We start from the raw sequence: 21,037 nt of genomic DNA on the forward strand, positions 1-21,037 counted from the left end.
GTAGCTCCATTCATTGACATATGGTCACGACATACTACAGATACGTAGAAAAACTCAAAGTTTTGTTCGGCTGAAGCCGCACTTCAGGTTTCTGCCGCCAGAGTGCTCGAGAGCGCAATGAGACAAAATGGCGACAGGAGCCGAGAAAGCGTATGTCGTGCTTGAAATGCACTCACATCAGTCAATCGTAACAGTGCAACGACACTTCAGGACGAAGTTCAACAAAGATCCACCAACTGCTAACTACATTCGGCGATGGTATGCGCAGTTTAAAGCTTCTGGATGCCTCTGTAAGGGGAAATCATCGGGTCGGCCTGCAATGAGCGAAGAAACGGTTGAACGCGTGCGGGCAAGTTTCACGCGTAGCCCGCGGAAGTCGACGAATAAAGCAAGCAGGGAGCTAAACGTACCACAGCCGACGGTTTGGAAAATCTTACGGAAAAGGCTAAAGCAGAAGCATTTCTTAAACAGGAGATTGGAAAACCGATGGATCGGTCGTGGTGGAGATCATGATCAACAATTCATGTCATGGCCTCCACGCTCTCTCGACATAACCCCATGCGATTTCTTTCTGTGGGGTTATGTGAAAGATTCAGTGTTTAAACCTTCTCTACCAACAAACGTGCCAGAACTGCGAGCTCGCATCAACGATGCTTTCGAACTCATTGATGGGGACATGCTGCGCCGAGTATGGGAGGAACTTGATTGTCGGCTTGATGTCTGCCGAATCACTAAAGGGGCACATATCAAACATTTGTGAATGCCTAAAAAAACTTTTTGAGTTTTTGTATGTGTGTGCAAAGCATTGTGAAAATATCTCAAATAATAAAGTTATTGTAGAGCTGTGAAATCGCTTCAATCATTTGTAATAACCCTGTATTTAAATTTGACATGATAGATAGTGCTCGCTGCGTGACAATACAACTACTTAGCTCGTACCTCATGTTGCAGTGGAACACCTGTTGTCCAACGCGCCGACGGCCGTGGAGACGTACTACTGCTCGCCCAGCGGCTTCGCCTTCCTACGCATCTACTTCACCAGCAAGTACTACTACGTGCTCGACTACTTGGGCTACAACTTCGCCGTCAACTTCTGCACGGCTTTTATAAGCATTATCGCCACGTTCGCGTGGAACTACGTGGACCTGTTCATCATCCTTCTGAGCATCGCCATTACGGAGCGATTCAAGCAGATCAACATAGCAGTCAAGTCGTGCACGGACAAGGTACAAATTTTTCGGTATCGGTACCTCAGTTGTTATCTATTGTGTGATATATGCCACAAAAATTTTTGAAATGTATCAGAGAAATTAAATATGAAATATATGTGTTAGTAGCATATACAAGGTGTATCATAATTAATAGCGACTATTGACGCAAATTAAAAAACACTATCTAATGAAAAGTATTCGGACACCGAAGAGGACATTAAAATGCATTTATAATGGCTTGAACTCTGATGAAGACACTTTCACGTGCAGTGGAATTCCTCTAACTTTTCCTTGTAGTCACAACACAAGGAACAATTAGAGGAAATAACAAATCATCAACTGTCCGGAACTTAATAATGGATATGTGGTGTGTCCAACCTTAGCCCTAGCCGGGGACACTTTCAATGAAGTGTCTTAATGTCTGTGGAGAAATGGCAGCCCGTTCTTCCTCAGGAGCCGAAACCAGAGGAAGGACTGGTATTAGACGACGGTGTCCGGAACGAAGTCAACACTCTAACTCATCCCATTGATGTTCCACTGGGTTCAGGCCCGGACAATGGGCACGACAGTCAATTCAAGGAATGCTACTGTCAACAAACCATTGCCTCACAGATGCTGAATTATGACAGCATGTAATGTCACGCTGGTGCAAACAGTCACGGTCTTGAACTATCCCTCCATTACACTGTTCCCCTGCTGTATGCGCTATTCTATTTCAAATAGGATGAAAAACGAGATAATTAACTTCATATTTTTTTTAAACCATAAATAATTCCTACATGTGTCAACTGCTGTAAAGGATAGCAACTTTCATATAATTAACACTCAGATGTTTACTAGTTTTCGAGTTCGAATTCGGTAAAGTATACGTTATTTTCCGAACGAGACAATGTGTCTGCCGCGTAACTCAAGAACCTTATATCCGATTTCAGTAAAGTACAATTCATTTTGAAGCAAATGTCTGTTGTAAATGGAGGTATATAACAACAACAGAACAATAATCAATATAATTCTTAAAAACCTTTATTTCCTGTATTAAGCGTAAATACAGTTTTTGCAAAGATGAAACTTACATAGGCTTGTATACAGAGGGGTCCATTGATCGTGACTGGGCCAAATATCTCACGAAATAAGCGTCAAACGAAAAAACTGCAAAGAACGATCTCGTCTAGCTTGAAGGGGGAAACCAGATTGCGCTATGGTTGGCCCGCTAGATGGCGCTGCCATAGATCAAACGGATATCAACTGCGTTTTTTTAAATGGGAACTCCCATTTTTTATTACATATTCGTGTAGTACGTAAAGAAATATGAATGCTTTAGTTGGACCACTTTTTTCGCTTTGTGGTGATGGCGCTGTAATAGTCATAAACATATGGCTCACAATTTTAGACGAACAGTTGGTAACAGGTACGTTTTTTAAAATTAAAATACAGAACGTAGGTACGTTTGAACATTTTATTTCGGTTGTTCCAATGTGATACATGTACCTTTGTGAACTTATCATTTCTGAGAACGCATGCTGTTACAGCGTGATTACCTATAAATAACACATTAATGCAATAAATGCTCAAAATGATGTCCTCCACCTGCCATGTAATATGCTATTCAGTACCGCCTCAACCGCACGCGAGCTATGTGCCGGACATCCATCATGTTTTAAGTACATCGCCATTCTGTCATGCAGTGAAACATCTTGTAGTAACATCGGTAGAACTTTACGTAGGAAATCAGCATACATTGCACCATTTAGATTGCCATCGATAAAATGGGGGCCAATTATCCTTCCTCCCATAATGCCGCACCATACATTAACCCGCCAAGGTCGCTGACGTTCCTCTTGTCGCAGCCACCGTGGATTTTTCGTTGCCCAATAGTGCATATTATGCCGGTTTACGTTACCGCTGTTGGTGAATGACGCTTCGTCGCTAAATAGAACGCGTGCAAAAAATCTGTCATCGTCCCGTAATTTCTCTTGTGCCCAGTGGCAGAACTGTACACGACGTACGGCCAAACTTTCAGGATACATTCCTCACACACAAATAAAGAAAACATGTTATGTGGACATGTGTCCGGAAACGCTTAATTTCCATGTTAGAGCTCATTTTAGTTTCGTCCACCTACGCTCAATGGAGCACGTTATCATCATTGCATACGAGATACTCTACCTGTGCTGCTAGAACATGTGCCTCTACAAGTACGACGCAACATGTGGTTCATGCACGATGAAGCTGCTGCACATTTCAGTCGAAGTGTTCGTACTCTTCTCAACAACAGATTCGGTGACCGATGGATTGGTAGAGGCGGACCAATTCCGTGGCCTCAACGCTCTCCTGGCCTCAACCCTCTTGACTTTCATTTATGGGGGCATTTGAAAGCTCTTGTCTACGCAACCCGGGTACCAAATGTAGAGACTCTTCGTGCTCGTATTGTGGACGGCTGTGATACAATACGCCATTCTCCAGGGCTGCATCAGCGCATCAGGGATTCCATGCGACGGAGGGTGGATGCATGTATCCTCGCTAACAGAGGACATTTTGAACATTTCCTGTAACAAAGTGTTTGAAGTCACGCTGGTACGTTCTGTTGCTGTGTGTTTCCATTCCATGATTAACGTGATTTGAAGAGAAGTAATAAAATGAGCTCTAACATGGAAAGTAAGCGTTTCCGGACACATGTCCACATAACATATTTTCTTTCTTTGTGTGTGAGGAATGTTTCCGGAAAGTTTGGCCGTACATGTATGTGATGTCTGTTCTGGCGAATTGCCGCGAGTAATGAGGATAATGGTCAAGGGACTCTACATTAGTAGTGTGTGTGTGTGTGTGTGTGTGTGTGTGTGTGTGTGTGTGTGTGAGTGAATAAGTTGAGGAATTTGGGTGTGACGAGAGGCGCACTCGGTTTGCGATGTCCACTGTGTCCGGATGACTTAGTGGTCAGGGCATCTTCCTAGTGAGCAGGAGAAGCGGGTACGAATCTCGGTCTGGCATAAATTTTCAACTTTTCCCATCGATTTAAATCGGTGTCCACTCGCAGTCAAAGACTCTAATTTCTTTGTGTCTCTTACATACGCTTCAGGCTCTTTTTATTGCAGACTGACTTCGGTATTAAGTTTTATGGAGCCCTTTGTCTGAAACGCGGAAAAAATAATAAAATTATAAATATTTACGCTCGCACTGTACTTCGGTAGCGACGTGCTGCCGTCTGCCACTCTACCCGTGGAGAGGCCACGCAGCGTTGTTTTTGCGCAACGCGGCGTAGTGCAGCTAGCGAGGTTTGATGCTATGCTCATTTACTACGACCGCGCGGGGCAGGCATTGCGGTCTGAGGCACCTTGCCACGGTTTGCGCGCCTCCCCCCGTCGGAGGTTCCAGTCCTCCCTCGAGCATGGGTGTGCGTGTTGTCCTTAGCGTAAATTACTTTAACTTAGAGACCGAGCGAGGTGGCGCAGTGGTTGGACACAGGACTCGCATTCGGGAGGACGACGGTTCAATCCCGCGTCCGGCCATCCTGATTTAGGTTTTCCGTGATTTCCCTAAATCGCTCCAGGAAAATGCCGGGATGGTTCCTTTGAAAGGGCACGGCCGACTGCCTTCCCCATCCTTCCCTAATCCGATGAGACCGACGACCTTGCTGTCTGGTCTCCTTCCCCATACAACCCAACCCAACCCTTAGAATAAGTAGGGTGTAAACCTAGGGACCGATGACCTCAGCAGTTTGGTCCCATAGGAACGTACCACAAATTTCCAATTTCATTCACTTCTTATTTTTTTTCTACACATCTCCCTTGAATACAATATAAAAACGCTTACTACAAGGTGTACAACTTTGCTTCCGCCGTTTGCCGATAGGTGGTGACAACGGTAAGTAACGGTCGAAAGAAACAGATCTCAGACGTCAGGCAGTTAGCTTGGACCACTGTCAACACAACCTCATTCAAACATTAGTCGATCTGTGTCTGGCAACATAGAGTTGTTCTTGATTGAAAATGTCAGTTTACGAGCCTAATTCTAGTCATTTGCGGGAGGAGTTACTGTATTGTTTCAATGTGAAGGAAACAGCGGCTGAGTCTCATCGAATGCTCTCAAGTACGTTTGGTAAGGACGCTATTAGTGAACGAACGTGTCGTGAGTGGTTTCAACGCTTCAAGAACGGTGATTTTAACGTCGTAGACAGGCATAGTGGTGGAAGAGAGAATGTTTTCGCAGACGCAGAATTGGAGGCATTGCTGAGTGAAGACTCCCGTCAAACTCAAGAAGAATTGGCACGATTAGTGGGAGTGACACAGCAAGCCATGTCAAAACGTCTCGAGGCTATGGGCATGATTCAGAAAGAAGTACCTTGGGTCCCGTGTGAGCTGAAACCAAGAGACGTTGAACGGCGTTCGTGTGTTTGTGAACAGTTGCTTCAGAGGCAAATACGGAAGGGATTTCTGCATCGCATTGTGACCGGGGAAGAAAAGTAGGTTCATTACCATAACCCTAAAATCACGGGGATATCCCGACCATGCTTCCACATCGACGGCCAAACCGAACACTCACGACTCCAAGATCATACTCTGCATTTGGTGGGATCAGCTCGGCGTCCTGTACTATGAGGTGTTACAACCAAGTGAAACAATCACAGGTGCTCGAAATCGAACGCAGTTAATGTGTTTGAGCAGAGCATTAAAAGACAAACGGCCGCAGTACAGGAGAGGCACGTTAAACTGATTTTGCCGTACGAGAACGCTCGTTCCCACGTTGCAAAAGAGGTCAAACGTACTTGGAAACGTTAAACTGGGAAGTCCTACCCCACCCGCCGTATTCTCCAGACATTGCTCCGTCTGACTATCACCTTTTTAGGTCAATGGCGCATGGCCTGGCTGGCCAACACTTCCGATCTCGCGAAGAAGTCACAAATTAGATCGATTCGTAAATCGCTTCAAAAGATGAACAATTTTTTCGACGCGAGATTCGTACACTGCTAGAAAGATGGGCAAAAGTAGTGGCCAGTGATGGATAATACTTTGAATGACACATGTGTAACCAATTTGTTTCATTAGAGCCTCAAATGTTGGGGAAAAACAGTGGAAGCAAAGTTGTACACGTTGTAATATTTTTTTAAATCAAATGCTGAATAATATGGCATAATTTTTATTCCATTAAAATTGGGGTTTTGGCAAACAAATATGAAACACGGATGAAAATTACATTACATTTAAGTTCTAAAAATCTTATAAGTACCAACTCAAACTATACTGTATGACCTGCAGTTTGAATTTAATTTGAGAATTTTACTTTGGTTAGTTTTCGAGCTGCGAGTCTCAGAATCGCGTGATTTTATTACAACTTTGAAATAACTCGGAAGCGCTTCTTCATCACAACTACGATTTTGCAAAAGATGTTAAGGTAACTCCTATTTTCGATGATACAAAACTACCCCCCCCCCCCCCCCCCGTCCCCGTCCCACAAAAAGTGCAAGGTTTCTTGCTGTCCGAGCTGAAATGGAACAGCTCGTACACACTGCTGTAAAATGTGTTGATATACTTCCGAATTCAGCATTTTCTTAAGCGCATTAAGAGAACCACGCCGTAATCACTAAAGACAATGTAACTCCACCTGGAAGTAAAGCTGTGAGGGCGGGGCGTGAGCCTTGCTTGGGTAGCTCAGTTGGTAGAGCACTTGCCCGCTCAAGGCAAAGGTCCCGATTTCGAGTCTCAGTCCGGTACACAGTTTTAATCTGCCAGGAAGTTTCATATCAGCGCACACTCCGCTGCAGAGTGGAAATCTCATTCTGGTAATTCCACCTCCTCCGCACTTCACGGTTGGCACTGCACATGATGGTAGGTAACGTTCTCCAGGCATTCGCCAAAGCCAAACCACTTCCATAGTGTCGCCACAGGGTACAGCTCGAGCCATCACTCCAGATCGCTCGTTTCCAGTCATTCACTGTCCAGTACTGTCGCTCTTTATGACACCTGACCCATCACTTACAACTGAATACAGAAATGAGGAACTGCTCGATCATTATACCCCATTCTTTTTCACTCACTATACTCCGTTATAAGAATAAATTTCATGTGAACATTACGCTATGTACTCTTGCGCGTCTGCTGGAACCTCATTGGATTTCGTTTCATGTGGAGCGGAAGCCAAGCTGTCTCGAGTACAGTCAAGTACGATAATGAGGATACGTTTTGTGCTGTGCGCTGCGCGTACACCGACTCAGGTACACAACGAGGCAACGGCTTTACCGGCGCATTTAACTTGGTCACCAACGGCCAAGCAAGTGATGCAACTAACCTGCAGTGATATGAACAGTTGCAGTAAATGCTGTGTCCTGCCTACTGTGGAATATGGGGTGCGTAGGAAACGTGCTTTCTCGGATCGCTAGACAAAAATTCAAGCAAATTGTGTTAATGAATTTTTATTGCAGTAAGATAAATGACAATACTTTGGGAATTTACAATGATGTGTCGCAAACAATTGGCGACAGTCAAGACAAGTGAAACAATACAGTTCATAAGTCGCAGCTGTAGCGCTCGTAGAACAGCTTGTCTTCAACTCTGGCCGCGGCCAGGCGGAGCCGATCTTACGTCCTCTTCTGCTAGAGGCCGCTGCTGTCTCGGTGTCGTCCTAGAGACAGGTCGGTCAGCATTCTATAGGCTCACGTCTACTTCACAGCCCTCTCTGCTCTGATGTTCTTCACCGTCGTGCAGGCGCTTGACTTTGTGCCGGAGCAGTAAAGAAATAAAAAGAGACGAGCAGAGAACAATATACCTTAGAATGTCATTTAATTTTTGAACAGAAGGAATAATGTATGGTAAAACTCTGGCGATACGCTTCTCAGGTGAGCGGACGAGAAACATAACATGCTCTCGATTTTTAGCTAATATAGTATTGTAATTAAACACAAGGGTGATGAAAATTCCTGACTTTAAGAAGGGTAATTTTTCTGCATGAGCTACGTCTGGCGTAAAAGCGCACTGCTGGGATTTCACCGTGTAGTTAAACATTGAAGTCACTGAAGGTATTACCGTTAGTCGTCTGGTAATCTCTGAACTCCTTCCATATTAGACTCGAGGAATACGTTTCAGTATTGGCAACAGGACCCCAAGCTACCAAAAAATCCACATTTTCTCCTCCTCTTTTGTGACACTCCCCCATCGTTCGGCAGTGACTTGTCACAAAGTTCCGTGCACCTGTCAGCTTAAACGTATTGTTATTTCTCGCGACGAATGCCTTAACTTGGCTCCAGCTCAGTTGTATTGTGTTCATATTGCAGTCTTAAGGTGACAACTTACCACTCTGGCTCGTGTGAGACCACATCTGTCCTGCAAAACAACGGGGATATTCAAACAAAGAGTGTAATGTGTGTAATGTTTTGTCAACTTCAGCAATCTTTGACAGTCTTTTATAGAATATCGATAACTAAGAAAGTGTATTTGCAATGAAAACCAGAGTTTTGCGCGAGATATGTAACTGGAAACTAGGAGACGTGCATTTTTCTTTTAAAAGGATCTTTAAGTATCAGTTAATTACCATATATCGGATGTATTTCATGTTTTAACGATTTTGGTGTTAAAATCGAACAATAACAAATAAAAAACTGCAACGTATTTTGAACCGCTGCCCGCCAGCACACACGATTACGCCACGCACCTAACTCATATGCGCGCCTTCGTTTTTAGGACATACTGGTTCTCGAAAAACGTCAAAGCTGATTTTTCTCTGTTATCTTGTGAAAAACGTTAACAACAACTTGTTTCTCGCCGTTAAGGGTGTTCCGCGCGCGTTTTTCACTACGAAGCAGGAAGCAGTGTCATCCATTTTCATGGAACGTTTGAACAGCATCTTACGGAGACTGTGACTGTACACGAGTTCGGAATAAAAATTACGTAGCTACAGTATGATTAAGAGAAACGCTGATGGCTGTTCATTCACAGTGACGTAGGAATAAGACCTACTTTCAGGAACGGGACAGAACCAGTGTACGAGAGTTACGACTGTTGACCAAACAACGCATTTGTATTTGCTTTGTTGTTGTGGTCTTCAGTCCTGAGACTGGTTTGATGCAGCTCTCCATGCTAATCTACCCTGTGCAAGCTCCTTCATCTCCCAGTACCTACTGCAACCTACTTCCTTCTGAGTCTGCTTAGTGTATTCATCTCTTGGTCTCCCTCTACGATTTTTATCCTCCACGCTGCCCTCCAATGCTAAATTTGTGATCCCTTGACGCCTCAGGACATGTCCTACCAACCGATCCCTTCATCTAGAAAAGTTGTGCCACAAACTTCTCTTCTCCCCAATCCTATCCAATACCTCCTCATTAGTTACGTGATCTACCCATCTAATCTTCAACATTCTTCTGTAGCACCACATTTCGAAATCTTCTATTCTCTTCTTGTCCAAACTATTTATTGTCCATGTTTCACTTCCATACATGGCTACACTCCACACAAATACTTTCAGAAATGACTTCCTGACACTTAAATCTATACTCGATGTTAACAAATTTCTCTTGTTCAGAAACGCTTTCCTTGCCATTGCCAGTCTACATTTTATTTCCTCTCTACTTCGACCATCATCAGTTATTTTGCTCCCCAAATAGCAAAACTCCTTTACTACTTTAAGAGTCTCATTTCCTAATCTAATTCCCTCAGCATCACCCGACTTAATTCGACTACATTCCATTATCCTCGTTTTGCTTTTGTTGATGTTCATCTTATATCCTCCTTTCAAGACACTGTCCACTCCGTTCAACTGCTCTTCCAAGTCCTTTGCTGTCTCTGACAAAATTATAATGTCATCGGTGAACCTCAAAGGTCTATTTCTTCTCCCTGGATTTTAATACCTACTCCAAACTTTTCTTTTGTTTCCTTTACTGGTTGCTCAATATACAGATTGAGTAACATCGGGGAGAGGCTACAACCCTGTCTCACTCCCTTCCCAACCACTGCTTCCCTTTCATGCCCCTCGACTCTTATAACTCCCATCTGGTTTCTGTACAAATTGTAAATAGCCTTTCGCTCCCTGTATTTTACCCCTGCCACCTTTAGAATTTGAAAGAGAGTATTCCAGTCAACATTGTCAAAAGCTTTCTCTAGGTCTACAAATGCTAGAAACGTAAATCTGACTTCCTTACTCAATTTTCTAAGATAAGTCGTAAGATCAGTATTGCCCACATGTTCCAACATTCAACTGATCTTCCCCGAGGTCGGCTTCAACCAGTTTTTCCATTCGTCTGTAAATAATTCGCGTTAGTATTTTGCAGCTGTGACTTATTAAACTGATAGTTCGGTAATTTTCACATCTGTCAACACCTGCTTTCTTTGGGATTGGAATTATTATATTCTTCTTGAAGTCTGAGGGTATTTCGCCTGTCTCGTACATCGTGCTCACTAGATGGTATAGTTTTGTCAGGACTGGCTCTCCCAAGGCCGTCAATAATTCTAATGGAATGTTGTCTACTCCCGGAGCTTTGTTGCGACTCAGGTCTTTCAGCACTCTGTCAAAGTCTTCACGCAGTATCGTATGTCCCATTTCATCTTCCTCTACATCCTCTTCCTTTTCCATAATATTGTCCTTAAGTACATCACCCTTGTATATACCCTCTATGTACTCCTTCCACCTTTCTGCTTTCCCTTTTTTGCTTAGAACTGGATTTCCATCTGAGCTCTTGATATTCATACAAGTGGCTCTCTTTTCTCCAAAGGTCTCTAATTTTCCTGTAGGCTGTATCTATCTTACCCATAGTGAGATAAGCCTCCGCATCCTTACATTTGTCCTCTAGCCATCCCTGCTTAGCCATTTTGCACTTCCTATCGATCTCATTTTTGAGACGTTTGTATTTCTTTTTGCCTGCTTCATTTACTGCATTTTTATATTTTCTCCTTTCATCAATTAAATTCAATATTTCTTCTGTTATCCAAGGATTTCTACTAGCCCTCATCTTTTTACCTACTTGATCCTCTGCTGCCTTCACTACTTCATCCCTCAGAGCTACCCATTCGTCTTCTACTGTATTTATTTCCCCCATTCCTGTCAATTGTTCACTTATGCTGTCCCTGAAACTCTGTACAACCTCTGGTTTAGTCAGTTTATCCAGGTCCCATCTCCTTAAATTTCCACCTTTTTGCAATTTCTTCAGTTTTAAATTACAGTTCATAACCAATAGATTGTGGTCAGAGTCTACATCTGCCCCTGGAAATGTCCTACAATTTAAAACCTGGTTCCTAAATCTCTGTCTTACTATTATATAATCTATCTGATACCTTTTAGTATTTCCAGGGTTCTTCCATGTATACAACCTTCTTTTATGATTCTTGAACCAAGTGTTAGCTATGATTAAGTTATGCACTTCGCAAAATTCTACCAGACGGCTTCCTCTTTCATTTCTTAGCCCCAATCCTTATTCACCTGCTATGTTTCCTTCTCTCGCTTTTCCTACTCTCGAATTCCAGTCACCCATGACTATTAAATTTTCGTCTCCCTTCACTACCTGAATAATTTCTTTTTTCTCATCATACATTTCTTCAATTTCTTCGTCATCTGCAGAGCTAGTTGGCATATAAACTTGTACTACTGTAGTAGGCTTGGGCTTCGTGTCTATCTTGGCCACTATAATACGTTCACTATGCTGTTTGTAGTAGCTTACCCGCACTCCTATTTTTTTTATTCATTATTAAACCTACTCCTGCATTACCTCTATTTGATTTTGTATTTATAACCCTGTATTCACCTGACCAGAAGTCTTGTTCCTCCTGCCACCGAACTTCTCTGATTCCCACTATATCTAACTTTAACCTAGCCATTTCCCTTTTTAAATTTTCTAACCTATCTGCCCGATTAAGGGATCTGACATTCCACGCTCCGATCCGTAGAATGCCAGTTTTCTTTCTCCTGATAACGACGTCCTCTTGCTTACATGAGGTTTATTCTTATGATGAACGAAGTACAGGCTGGAGTGCTGGCAGCGCTTTGGAGGACTCAGGTGAGTCTTTCCCCTGGCTGCATGTCATTTTTTACAACCAACCTCAGCAACGCTAGACGGTCCCTGTCTGCCTCTTCTTTTTCCAGCTGTGATTGTTCTATCGTGTTTCCAAATCATAGTCGCATCATCAAGAGTCGATTCCGGAAGCTTTAGAAGGATTAAAATGCCCCTGGTGGATTTGTTACTCAGGTGATATCCAGTGATACCAAAGTCTCTTCTGACGGATTGATTGCACTGTCACGGGAGTGAAATCTAGTTGTCAGTTCCGCCTTACATAGCGATGGCCCAATACTTCTGATGAGATAGTGTACGAGTATATGATATCAGAAGCAAAAACTTTCTAGTAAAAATGGATCGACTAGCCGTTAGTAAGATAACTGTATTTCAGGTTAAGTTTTGCATAGACTTCAGCATCAAATATTATTTTAGTTAATACGAATTTATTTGAAATGTTAGCTTTTCGATTAAGTATTTATCAAATTATACTCAGCCAATATGCTGTTCACGAGTCTCTACATCCGTAACGATACTTTATGACTGTGTGGTTAGAGGCACTAGGTGATCGTCTCGGAACCGCGGGACTGCTACGGTCGCAGGTTCGAATCCTGCCTCGGGCATGGATGTGTGTGATGTCCTTAGGTTAGTTAGGTTTAAGTAGTTCTAAGTTCTAGGGGACTGATGACCACAGAAGTTAAGTCCCATAGTGCTCAGAGCCATTTGAACCATTTGAACAGTCGCTGCCTGACGCGGCAGCGAACAATAGACGTCGGCGTGGACACACCCACAAGAGATTCCATATGCCACCGCCGCTCGCTGGAAGAGTCCTCAGTCAGAGCGCAGTGCCGCTGACCCTCGTCTACAGCCACCGATTACGATGATAGCATCGTCTGTACCTCAGATCCAGCAGCACAAGTGGTATTACAAGTCAGAGCTGTATCGGCGTTTAAATCATTTGAGCACTGAGAGACGACTATCTTTTTGTAGCGTATCAAGTGACAGTTTATAGTTCGGCGACAGTAAGAAATACATAAGTGACACCCATGTGGACATGGATTGTTTCCGAGGTAAGTATATCATCTTGTTCATGTTACAATAAAATGATCTAATATTTTGTGTGTTGCAGTATCTGTTAGGTTTCCTCCAGAAGTAACTGCAATAGTGCCGTCGCGAATTTGTCAAGTAGTTTTTCCGTCTGGCACCACAGGGCCAAACATTCTTCCAAGAAAATTTGAATTCCGCAGCGATGATCTTCCGAGACTGCTTTGGAGAGTGTGGTAAATGCACGGTGGGCAGCACTGGAACATTGTGCAGCTGATGTAAGACGACAAACAATATCCCAAAATGCTCCATGATGAATAGGCCTGTACCTTTACTTCCAAGATTACCTTACCAACATTCTCTGCATTTTTCGATCCCAGGATCTCAAAAGTGAAGTGTACAGCATTATCGTTGACACAGTTGCAGAAATGGATCACGTCAAGATTTCCGAGATGATGCGGCATTGTTTGAGAGAATTCTTAACTCACTGCAGAGACGGCGCAGTACTGCAGCCAAATGTGATGACGACACGTGGAACACCTCTTGTAACAGCTACGAGTCTGCCATAAACTGTAACGTGTCACGTGCTGAAGCAGTGTGATCTTTCTTGTTAATGTAAGGCACGGGTGAAATTTGAGCGCTGTTAGATGGCGATTTAACCGAAAAGTTACCATTACAAATAATTTTGTACTAACTAGGACAATATTTTATGTTGAAGCCAGTGGCGGCTTGTGACCACACACTCGTAATTATTTCGCAAACGCCTCATTTTCGGACCCGTATTTAGTGAGAATTTTTTCTTCTACGTTCATGTGCTTTCACCTGTGACTGTTTTCACAATTAATAATGGTACAACTTGGACAATGTACCCAAAGTTTATTTTCTACCAACTACTAATTTTCTCAATATAGTAAATTAATATTAAACTTACATCAATATTAAAGGAAACAACATTTAAAACCCAAACAATTTACCTGAAATATTTAGAGATCCTTACTGTGAGGCAATACTTCGTCTATATAATTAAGCCGCGTACTTTAATTTTATTGGTGACTAGCTGTACCCGGCCATGCTTTGCTGTGGCTCAGTCTACTTAAATGGAAAAGAAGGAAAGAAGAAAGCATAAGTTTCTAACATGCAAAAGAATTGTATATCGTCCTAATATCCTTTTCTCCCCTGCCTCTGTTCATCTCCCCCTTTCTTTGTCCATATTCTCCCCGTTCCCCCCCTCTCTCTCTCTCTGTCCATATTCTCCTCCTCTCTCCATCTTCTATTCCCCCTCTTTCTGTCCATCTCCTCCTTCCCATTGTCAATGTCCATTTCGCCCCATCCCTCTGGCCATCTCCTCTTCCCCCCCCTCCCCCCTCTGATCTTGAAGCTTGTTTATTATAGAAGGTTGTAGTATTGGTTTATGATTAGAATGCGGTTCGTGATATAAGTTTTATATTAAAGTCTTTATAGTCTGTATGTGCTTAAAGTTTATTACAGTAATGGGTAAAAATTTGAAGTAAATTGGAAAGGAACATTTTGAGATTTTTGGTAGCAATAGTTTTCCTATATAGTCTGAGTCACTAACTGTTACCACCTAGAATAACTCCGAAAGTATGATAGTAAATTATAAGTTTGTGGAACAAATGTTGTATGGGACAACGGGGGCCATAATATGACGTTAGGTCTTTGTTGGTACGTGGGGTCGCGTCAGAGATATGAAGGTCAACTTTGATTTTTTTGGTACTTATTTTCTGATAGCGGCTATCGAGACGAATCCAATGATGTGTAACAGTAAGGTCTTTGAAGGTCAACGAAGGTCAAAAAGGTGGCATGAACGTCCATTTACAGAAGGTGTTCGAAGTGGTGACCATTGGTATCAATGTAGTGCTGCAATCTTCTTATCATGGATTGAGTGGTATTCCTTATCACATTGGCACCTATCGAAGCTCATGCTCTGACAATTCTCTCTCGTACATCCTGCAAATAGTAAATATTAGCCGAATCGGCGTATCCATCTAACGTGCCACTGACATGTAAACACCATTCGACGGTTTCGCAATGCAACACTAATAGGAACGGTAAGACTAGTATCGTGGAATGAAGCGAATGTGAATGATGTATTCCTTCGAAAAACAAGTCGATATGCTTCTCATTTACGGAGGATGCCAATTAAATTCAGTGAGAACTAGAGACCTATACGCTGAAAGATATCCTCAACGCACTCACCCTACACGTCGTACATTTAAATATATTTATGATAAATTGAGAACAACTAGATCATGGGAAACATACCGGCAAAGGAAAGTTATTAACGAATAAACGGAAATAGGTGCTCTTGCCACTGTGTTTCGAGATCCTTGTGTTAGTTCGCGTCAAATCGAAATGGAATTTTGCATGAACCAGAGTAGTGTTGTTTGTTTTCTGCATCGCCACAAAGATCATCCTTACCACACCAGTCTCCACGAAGAATTAACTGGTACGGATTGTATGCGTCGCTTTGAATTCTGCGATGGGCTCAACTTTAGATTCAGAGGAATGAAACAGTTATTAACTTGATTTTGTTTACTGACGAGGCTACATTCACGAACCACGGAAATGTTAATTTGCATAACGTGCATTATTGGGCAACTGAAAGTCCATGTTGGCGGCGGCAAGTTGCGCACCAAAAACCGTGGTCCGTGAATGTATGGTGTGGGATTCTAGAGAACAGACTTATAGGCCCGTATTTCATCGAAGGAAATCTTCATGGTAGGAAGTACATCACATTCCTGAAAGAAACATTAGGTCTGTTACTGGAAGAAAACCTTTAGAAACAAGGAACAGAATGTGATATCAACACGATGGGAGTCCAGCACATTTTTCACTGATGGCTAGAAATGAGCCGGCCGGAGTGGCCGTGCGGTTCTAGGCGTAGAACCGAGCGACCGCTGCGGTCGCAGGTTCGAATCCTGCCTCGGGCATGGATGTGTGTGATGTCCTTAGGTTAGTTAGGTTTAATTATTTCTAAGTTCTAGGGGACTGATGACCTCAGAAGTTAAGTCGCATAGTGCTCAGAGCCATTTTGGCTAGAAATGAGTTGCACAGACAATTCCCAAATCGTTGGAATCGGCGCGGTGGAGGTGTGTCGTGGCCGGCTCGTTCGTCAGACTTGACGCCTCTGGATTTTTTCTTGTGAGGATTTGTAAAAGACTTTGCTTATAAAGACGTTCCAACTACATCTGAAGAAATGTGAGAGAGAATTGTGAGAGTATGTGCTTCTATAAGTGCCCATGATAAGAAGATCGCTGCACTGCATTGATACCACTTCGAACACCTTCTGTGAATGGATGTACATGCCATCTTTGCGATCTTCGTTCACCTTCAAAGGCCATAGTGTAACTATAGCATCCCATTAAAAAAAAAAAAAAGCAAAGTTGACCTTCATATCTCTGACACGACCACACATACCAACAAAAATCCAATGTCATATTATGGGCCCCGTTGTCCCATGCAACTTATGTCCCACAAAATTTTCAGCTCATATTCAAGGATGACTGGCACCTACAACACGCCCATATTAGAATTCAACGTTTTGTCAAAATTTCAAAGCAATCGGTCAAGAACTTTGGGAGATTGACGATTTTGGACAAACCAACATTTACATTTCTATAACGTTTCCCCATTGATTACATATATACCAGATGGAATTCTAGTAGGTACACTGATAAGGTAAAGCATTATGACCACTGCCCACCGCGAAGTTGGATGTCGCCTAGTGGGGTTGGGGGAAAGTGACACGGTAAGGAAAGAATGCAGGATGTAATAAAACTGTACAGCAGTGAGGACGCATTCCTCACACGTAGACAAGACATTCCGTCATATGAACATGGATCTGGAAATGCTTTGTTTCAATGTTACATTTCATTTTTCCAACTCATTAATCATGGGAACACACAAGAACAGAACGTTAGGATCATGGGGAACATGCAATCTTGGTGACGTCTGTTACATTGTGCACCGCTAGTGTTTTGTTTTACATGTCTCTGTTGCCAGGCGATGTACGACATTGTTTGTTTCCAGGTAACATCAACTGTTCCATCGATCAGTACGACCGCTGCAAGCGCACGGGTTACTACGCAGAGTTAATCGCAAATGTGGCTGGTGCAATGGCAATATGCACAAATACGGACACGACAGACGCCCATTTGATGTGTAGATTGTGTGACAGTAATAGCACCCGCGCTCAACGTTTGTAGCTGGAGAGATTTCCAGGACGAATGTGCCGCGACGGACAAACTTTTGAAGCTATTGATAGTCGACTTACGGGATGTCAGGCATTCAGGCATGATACTCGCGACCGAGGGAGGACTAGAAGGACGAGGAGAGCGCAGGGGGGGTGGCAATTCTTCATGCAGTTGACGACGACCATAGTGCCTGCGCAAGACATGTAGCTGCAAGACTGAATGCTGATCACGTGACTGACTGGCGAGTGTTAACACGAGGACCAGCTGTGTTCATACCATGTACAGCGTGTGCAGGCTTTATCAGCAGCAGACTTCCCTGCATGCGTACTCTTCTGCGAATGGTTAATTCAACAAAATGCCAACGCTAATTTTAGTGCAACGGTGCTGTTCACAGATAAGGCGTCGTTTCAGCGAGATCAGACTGTAAATTTTCACAATCTGCACGAATGGGCAGACGTTAATCGTAACGCAGCTGTTGAAGCAAGTCATCAACAAAGATTTTCTGTCAATGTTTGGACTGGCATTGTTGGCGACTGTTTGGTAGGGCCTCACTTTCTTCCACCCAGGCTCAACGGAAAAAGTTATCATAATTTCACAGAGATTGTTCTACCTGATCTGTTAGCAGATATGCCTTCAACTGCGCGACGAAACATGTACTTCATGCACAATGGAGCACCTCCTCGTTTTAGTGTTAATGTCCGTCAGCTTCTGAATAACAGATTCGGTGACTAAGGGATACGCAGAGATGGACTAATTGCCTGGCCTCCACGCCCCCCGCACTGAAACCCACTGGACATTTATTGGTGGGGCATGTGGAAGTCCTTGTGTGTCGAGCGTCAGTACAAGATGGTCAGAGTCTCTATTCCAGTATTATGGAAGGCTGCGAAAGCTTGCGCAACACTCCGTGGATGCATCATTGTATCGGAGATTCAGTACGACGGTGGGTTGATGCATGCAGCAATGGTGTTGGAGGGCATATTGAACATCTCCTGTGAAAAGAATTGCATGTGGTATGCTAGTGCATTCAGTTCGCGAGTGCTTCCCATGATTAATGTATAGGCGAAAATGAGTTGTAACATTTAAACAAAGGGTTTCCAGACCCATGTTCATATAGCAAAATCTCTTCGTCTACCTGTGAGGAATGTGTCCTGCAATTTGTGCCATTCATTTTTGCTACACCCTGTATAAGATGGATGGAAATCATCCTAGCGACGAGACTAACCACAAATGGGGAAATATACTGACATAAGTGACCCTGGCAAAGGTGATATTATTATCACCCAGACCCTGTGAACGAGTATCTCGAAAACGGCACAGCTGGTCGAATGTTCACGTGCTACTGTACTGACCATCTGTGGAAAGTGGCAGAATGACAGTGAAACTACCACTGGCCGGTAGGTATTTGGACGTCCATGACGCTTCACAGAACGAGGGATTTGGATGCTTGCCTACCCTGTAAAGCAGGATAGCTGGCAATGTGTGGCACCTCTGCCGATAAAGCACAATACGGGTGCGCGTTTAAGATTCGGAGCACACCGTTCATCGTGCGTTGTTGAACTTGGGGCTCTGCAGCAGACGACGTGTTCACATGTTGGCCCAACGACATCGTCAATTACGATTGTACTGGCCGCGGGATCGTTGAAATTGACTGTGGATCAATTGAAACGCGTCGCCTCGTCGGAAAAATCACGTTTTTGCTATATCAGGTCGATCGTCGTCTTCACACACCAAAGACCAGGCTAGTAGGAGCAGGATTACGTTATGGGAGAAATTCTGTTGCGCTCGCATGGGGCCTGTGGTAGTAATCGAAGACACACTGACAGACAAGGGTCACAGGTTATTACGCCCGTGGTCATAATGCTTTGGCTCGTTATTATATATAAAAACACATGAGAATCCGAATGCAATGTTGTTAAGAATCCAAAGCGAACCGCGAAGGACTTTCAGACATTTAAGATTTTAAAGAGCTGAACATTTACGTTTGTACTTCTGTAGAAACTGTATACATTCCTAATCTCAAACTTCCGAAAGTTTTTGACCGAATGTTTTGAAGTTATGACAGAACGTTGCAGTTGATTGTGCATTTGTTTTTATATACCTATTTTTTAATATATGTAATATACGATATTTTAAAAGTTTATTAATAGGGAAACGTTGTTACAAAATATCTCAAAAAACGAGTACACAGACATTAAAGAAATAGGCATCTAAAACCACGCCTGAGTAGGAATGCAACGTTGCGTCAAAATCTCAAAGCAATCGGAAAAGCTTTCGGAGATACACGATTATGAACAAATGAACATTTACATAATTTTTCATATAGATTATTGCTCGAGGGGACCACAAGTACAAAAACAAAACAAAAATCGAACAATAAGTATGAGCCCATTTATCTTGGCATTGCTCTCCCTAGTTCTGAACTGGAGAGTAGTGCTTTATGTCTGTCTCTGTCATCCTTAACTATGAAGTTACACAGTGAAGAATAGGACTGTTGTAGTCGGTACGAACTTACTGTTGTTTTGTTTGCTTCCTTCCGAGTAGGTAATGAACGAATTACTGGTCCGCTGCGACCACTACCTAAGACCTCGGGGAACGCATTTTCACAAGAGTTCGTTGCTTTGGTGCCTCACTTTTGCTTTGGTGAATACTCGGTACTAAACACAAAGCAGCTTGGAACCTTGCACTGAGCCGAGAAAAAGCAACTCATCCACATACTCAGAGGTCCCCACTCGCCGGCGATAGTGTGACTCTGGGGACAACAGTTTGTAAACAGGCGTCACTACCCCCACCACTACCACCGCGGTGGCTGCTCTGATGGGGATGGGAGCGCAGTGATGGAGGGGGTAACGGCCAACGTATACAGGAGGCAGATACAGGCAGAGAAACAGTGATGAGGGACGATTAGAAAACGGCGACGAGTTTGGCGAAATGTCGACCGAATGAGGAGGCGCAGTGGTTTGCATGCTGGACACACAATCGCGAGGACGACATTTCAAATCCCCGACTATCCATCCAGATTTAAGTTTCCCATGGTTTCCCTAAATCACTTAATGCAAATGACGGGATGGTTCCTTTGAAAATAGCACAACAAATTTCCTTCCCCATACTTTCCTAATCCGAGTTTGAGCTCCATCCCAAATCTTCGTTCCGAAATATTGTGGAGAACTTACGACGTGACAAAGCTGGACGGAGAAGAATTCTACAAGTCCACCTAATGAATCATTAGTTAAGTGTTCCGCACATAGTCCATTAACAGAAAATCACATAGATCTTTATACAACTGTGTCAAATAATTTCAGTATTAACAATAGTGCACAAACATTTAACAATAAGTCGACTGTTTCTATTAGTGGCCAATCAGTGGTGACAAAGGCGTCCTAAGTATTCTGGAAACAGCTTAAATCTGAAATAGTAATTCAAATGACTAAAAAGCAACACGTTGCCATGAATGCACACATACTGATTACCAAACAAATTGTGAATGTAAATGAAGAGTTTCACACAAATTATTTGGGGATAGAAAATTTTTAAACGTAAAAAGACATATACACTATACAAATTAAAATAACTAAACGAAGCTGTTTTCAGCTGTTATGTAAATT

The 21,037-nt window shown here is 43.1% G+C and overlaps 1 protein-coding gene across 1 annotated transcript in view; it reads left to right on the top strand.

Annotated features, from left to right (window-relative positions):
* Positions 1 to 21,037, top strand: part of LOC126150576 (gustatory receptor for sugar taste 64e-like) — a 181,937-nt gene that overhangs the window by 75,740 nt on the left and 85,160 nt on the right. The window contains exon 5 of the mRNA XM_049915885.1: positions 952 to 1,226. Coding sequence (XP_049771842.1) covers positions 952 to 1,226 — 275 coding nt within the window. The remainder of the gene's footprint in view (positions 1 to 951; positions 1,227 to 21,037) is intronic.

Source organism: Schistocerca cancellata, chromosome 2 (genome assembly GCF_023864275.1).
Source record: "Schistocerca cancellata isolate TAMUIC-IGC-003103 chromosome 2, iqSchCanc2.1, whole genome shotgun sequence".
NCBI classification, from domain to species: domain Eukaryota; kingdom Metazoa; phylum Arthropoda; class Insecta; order Orthoptera; family Acrididae; genus Schistocerca; species Schistocerca cancellata.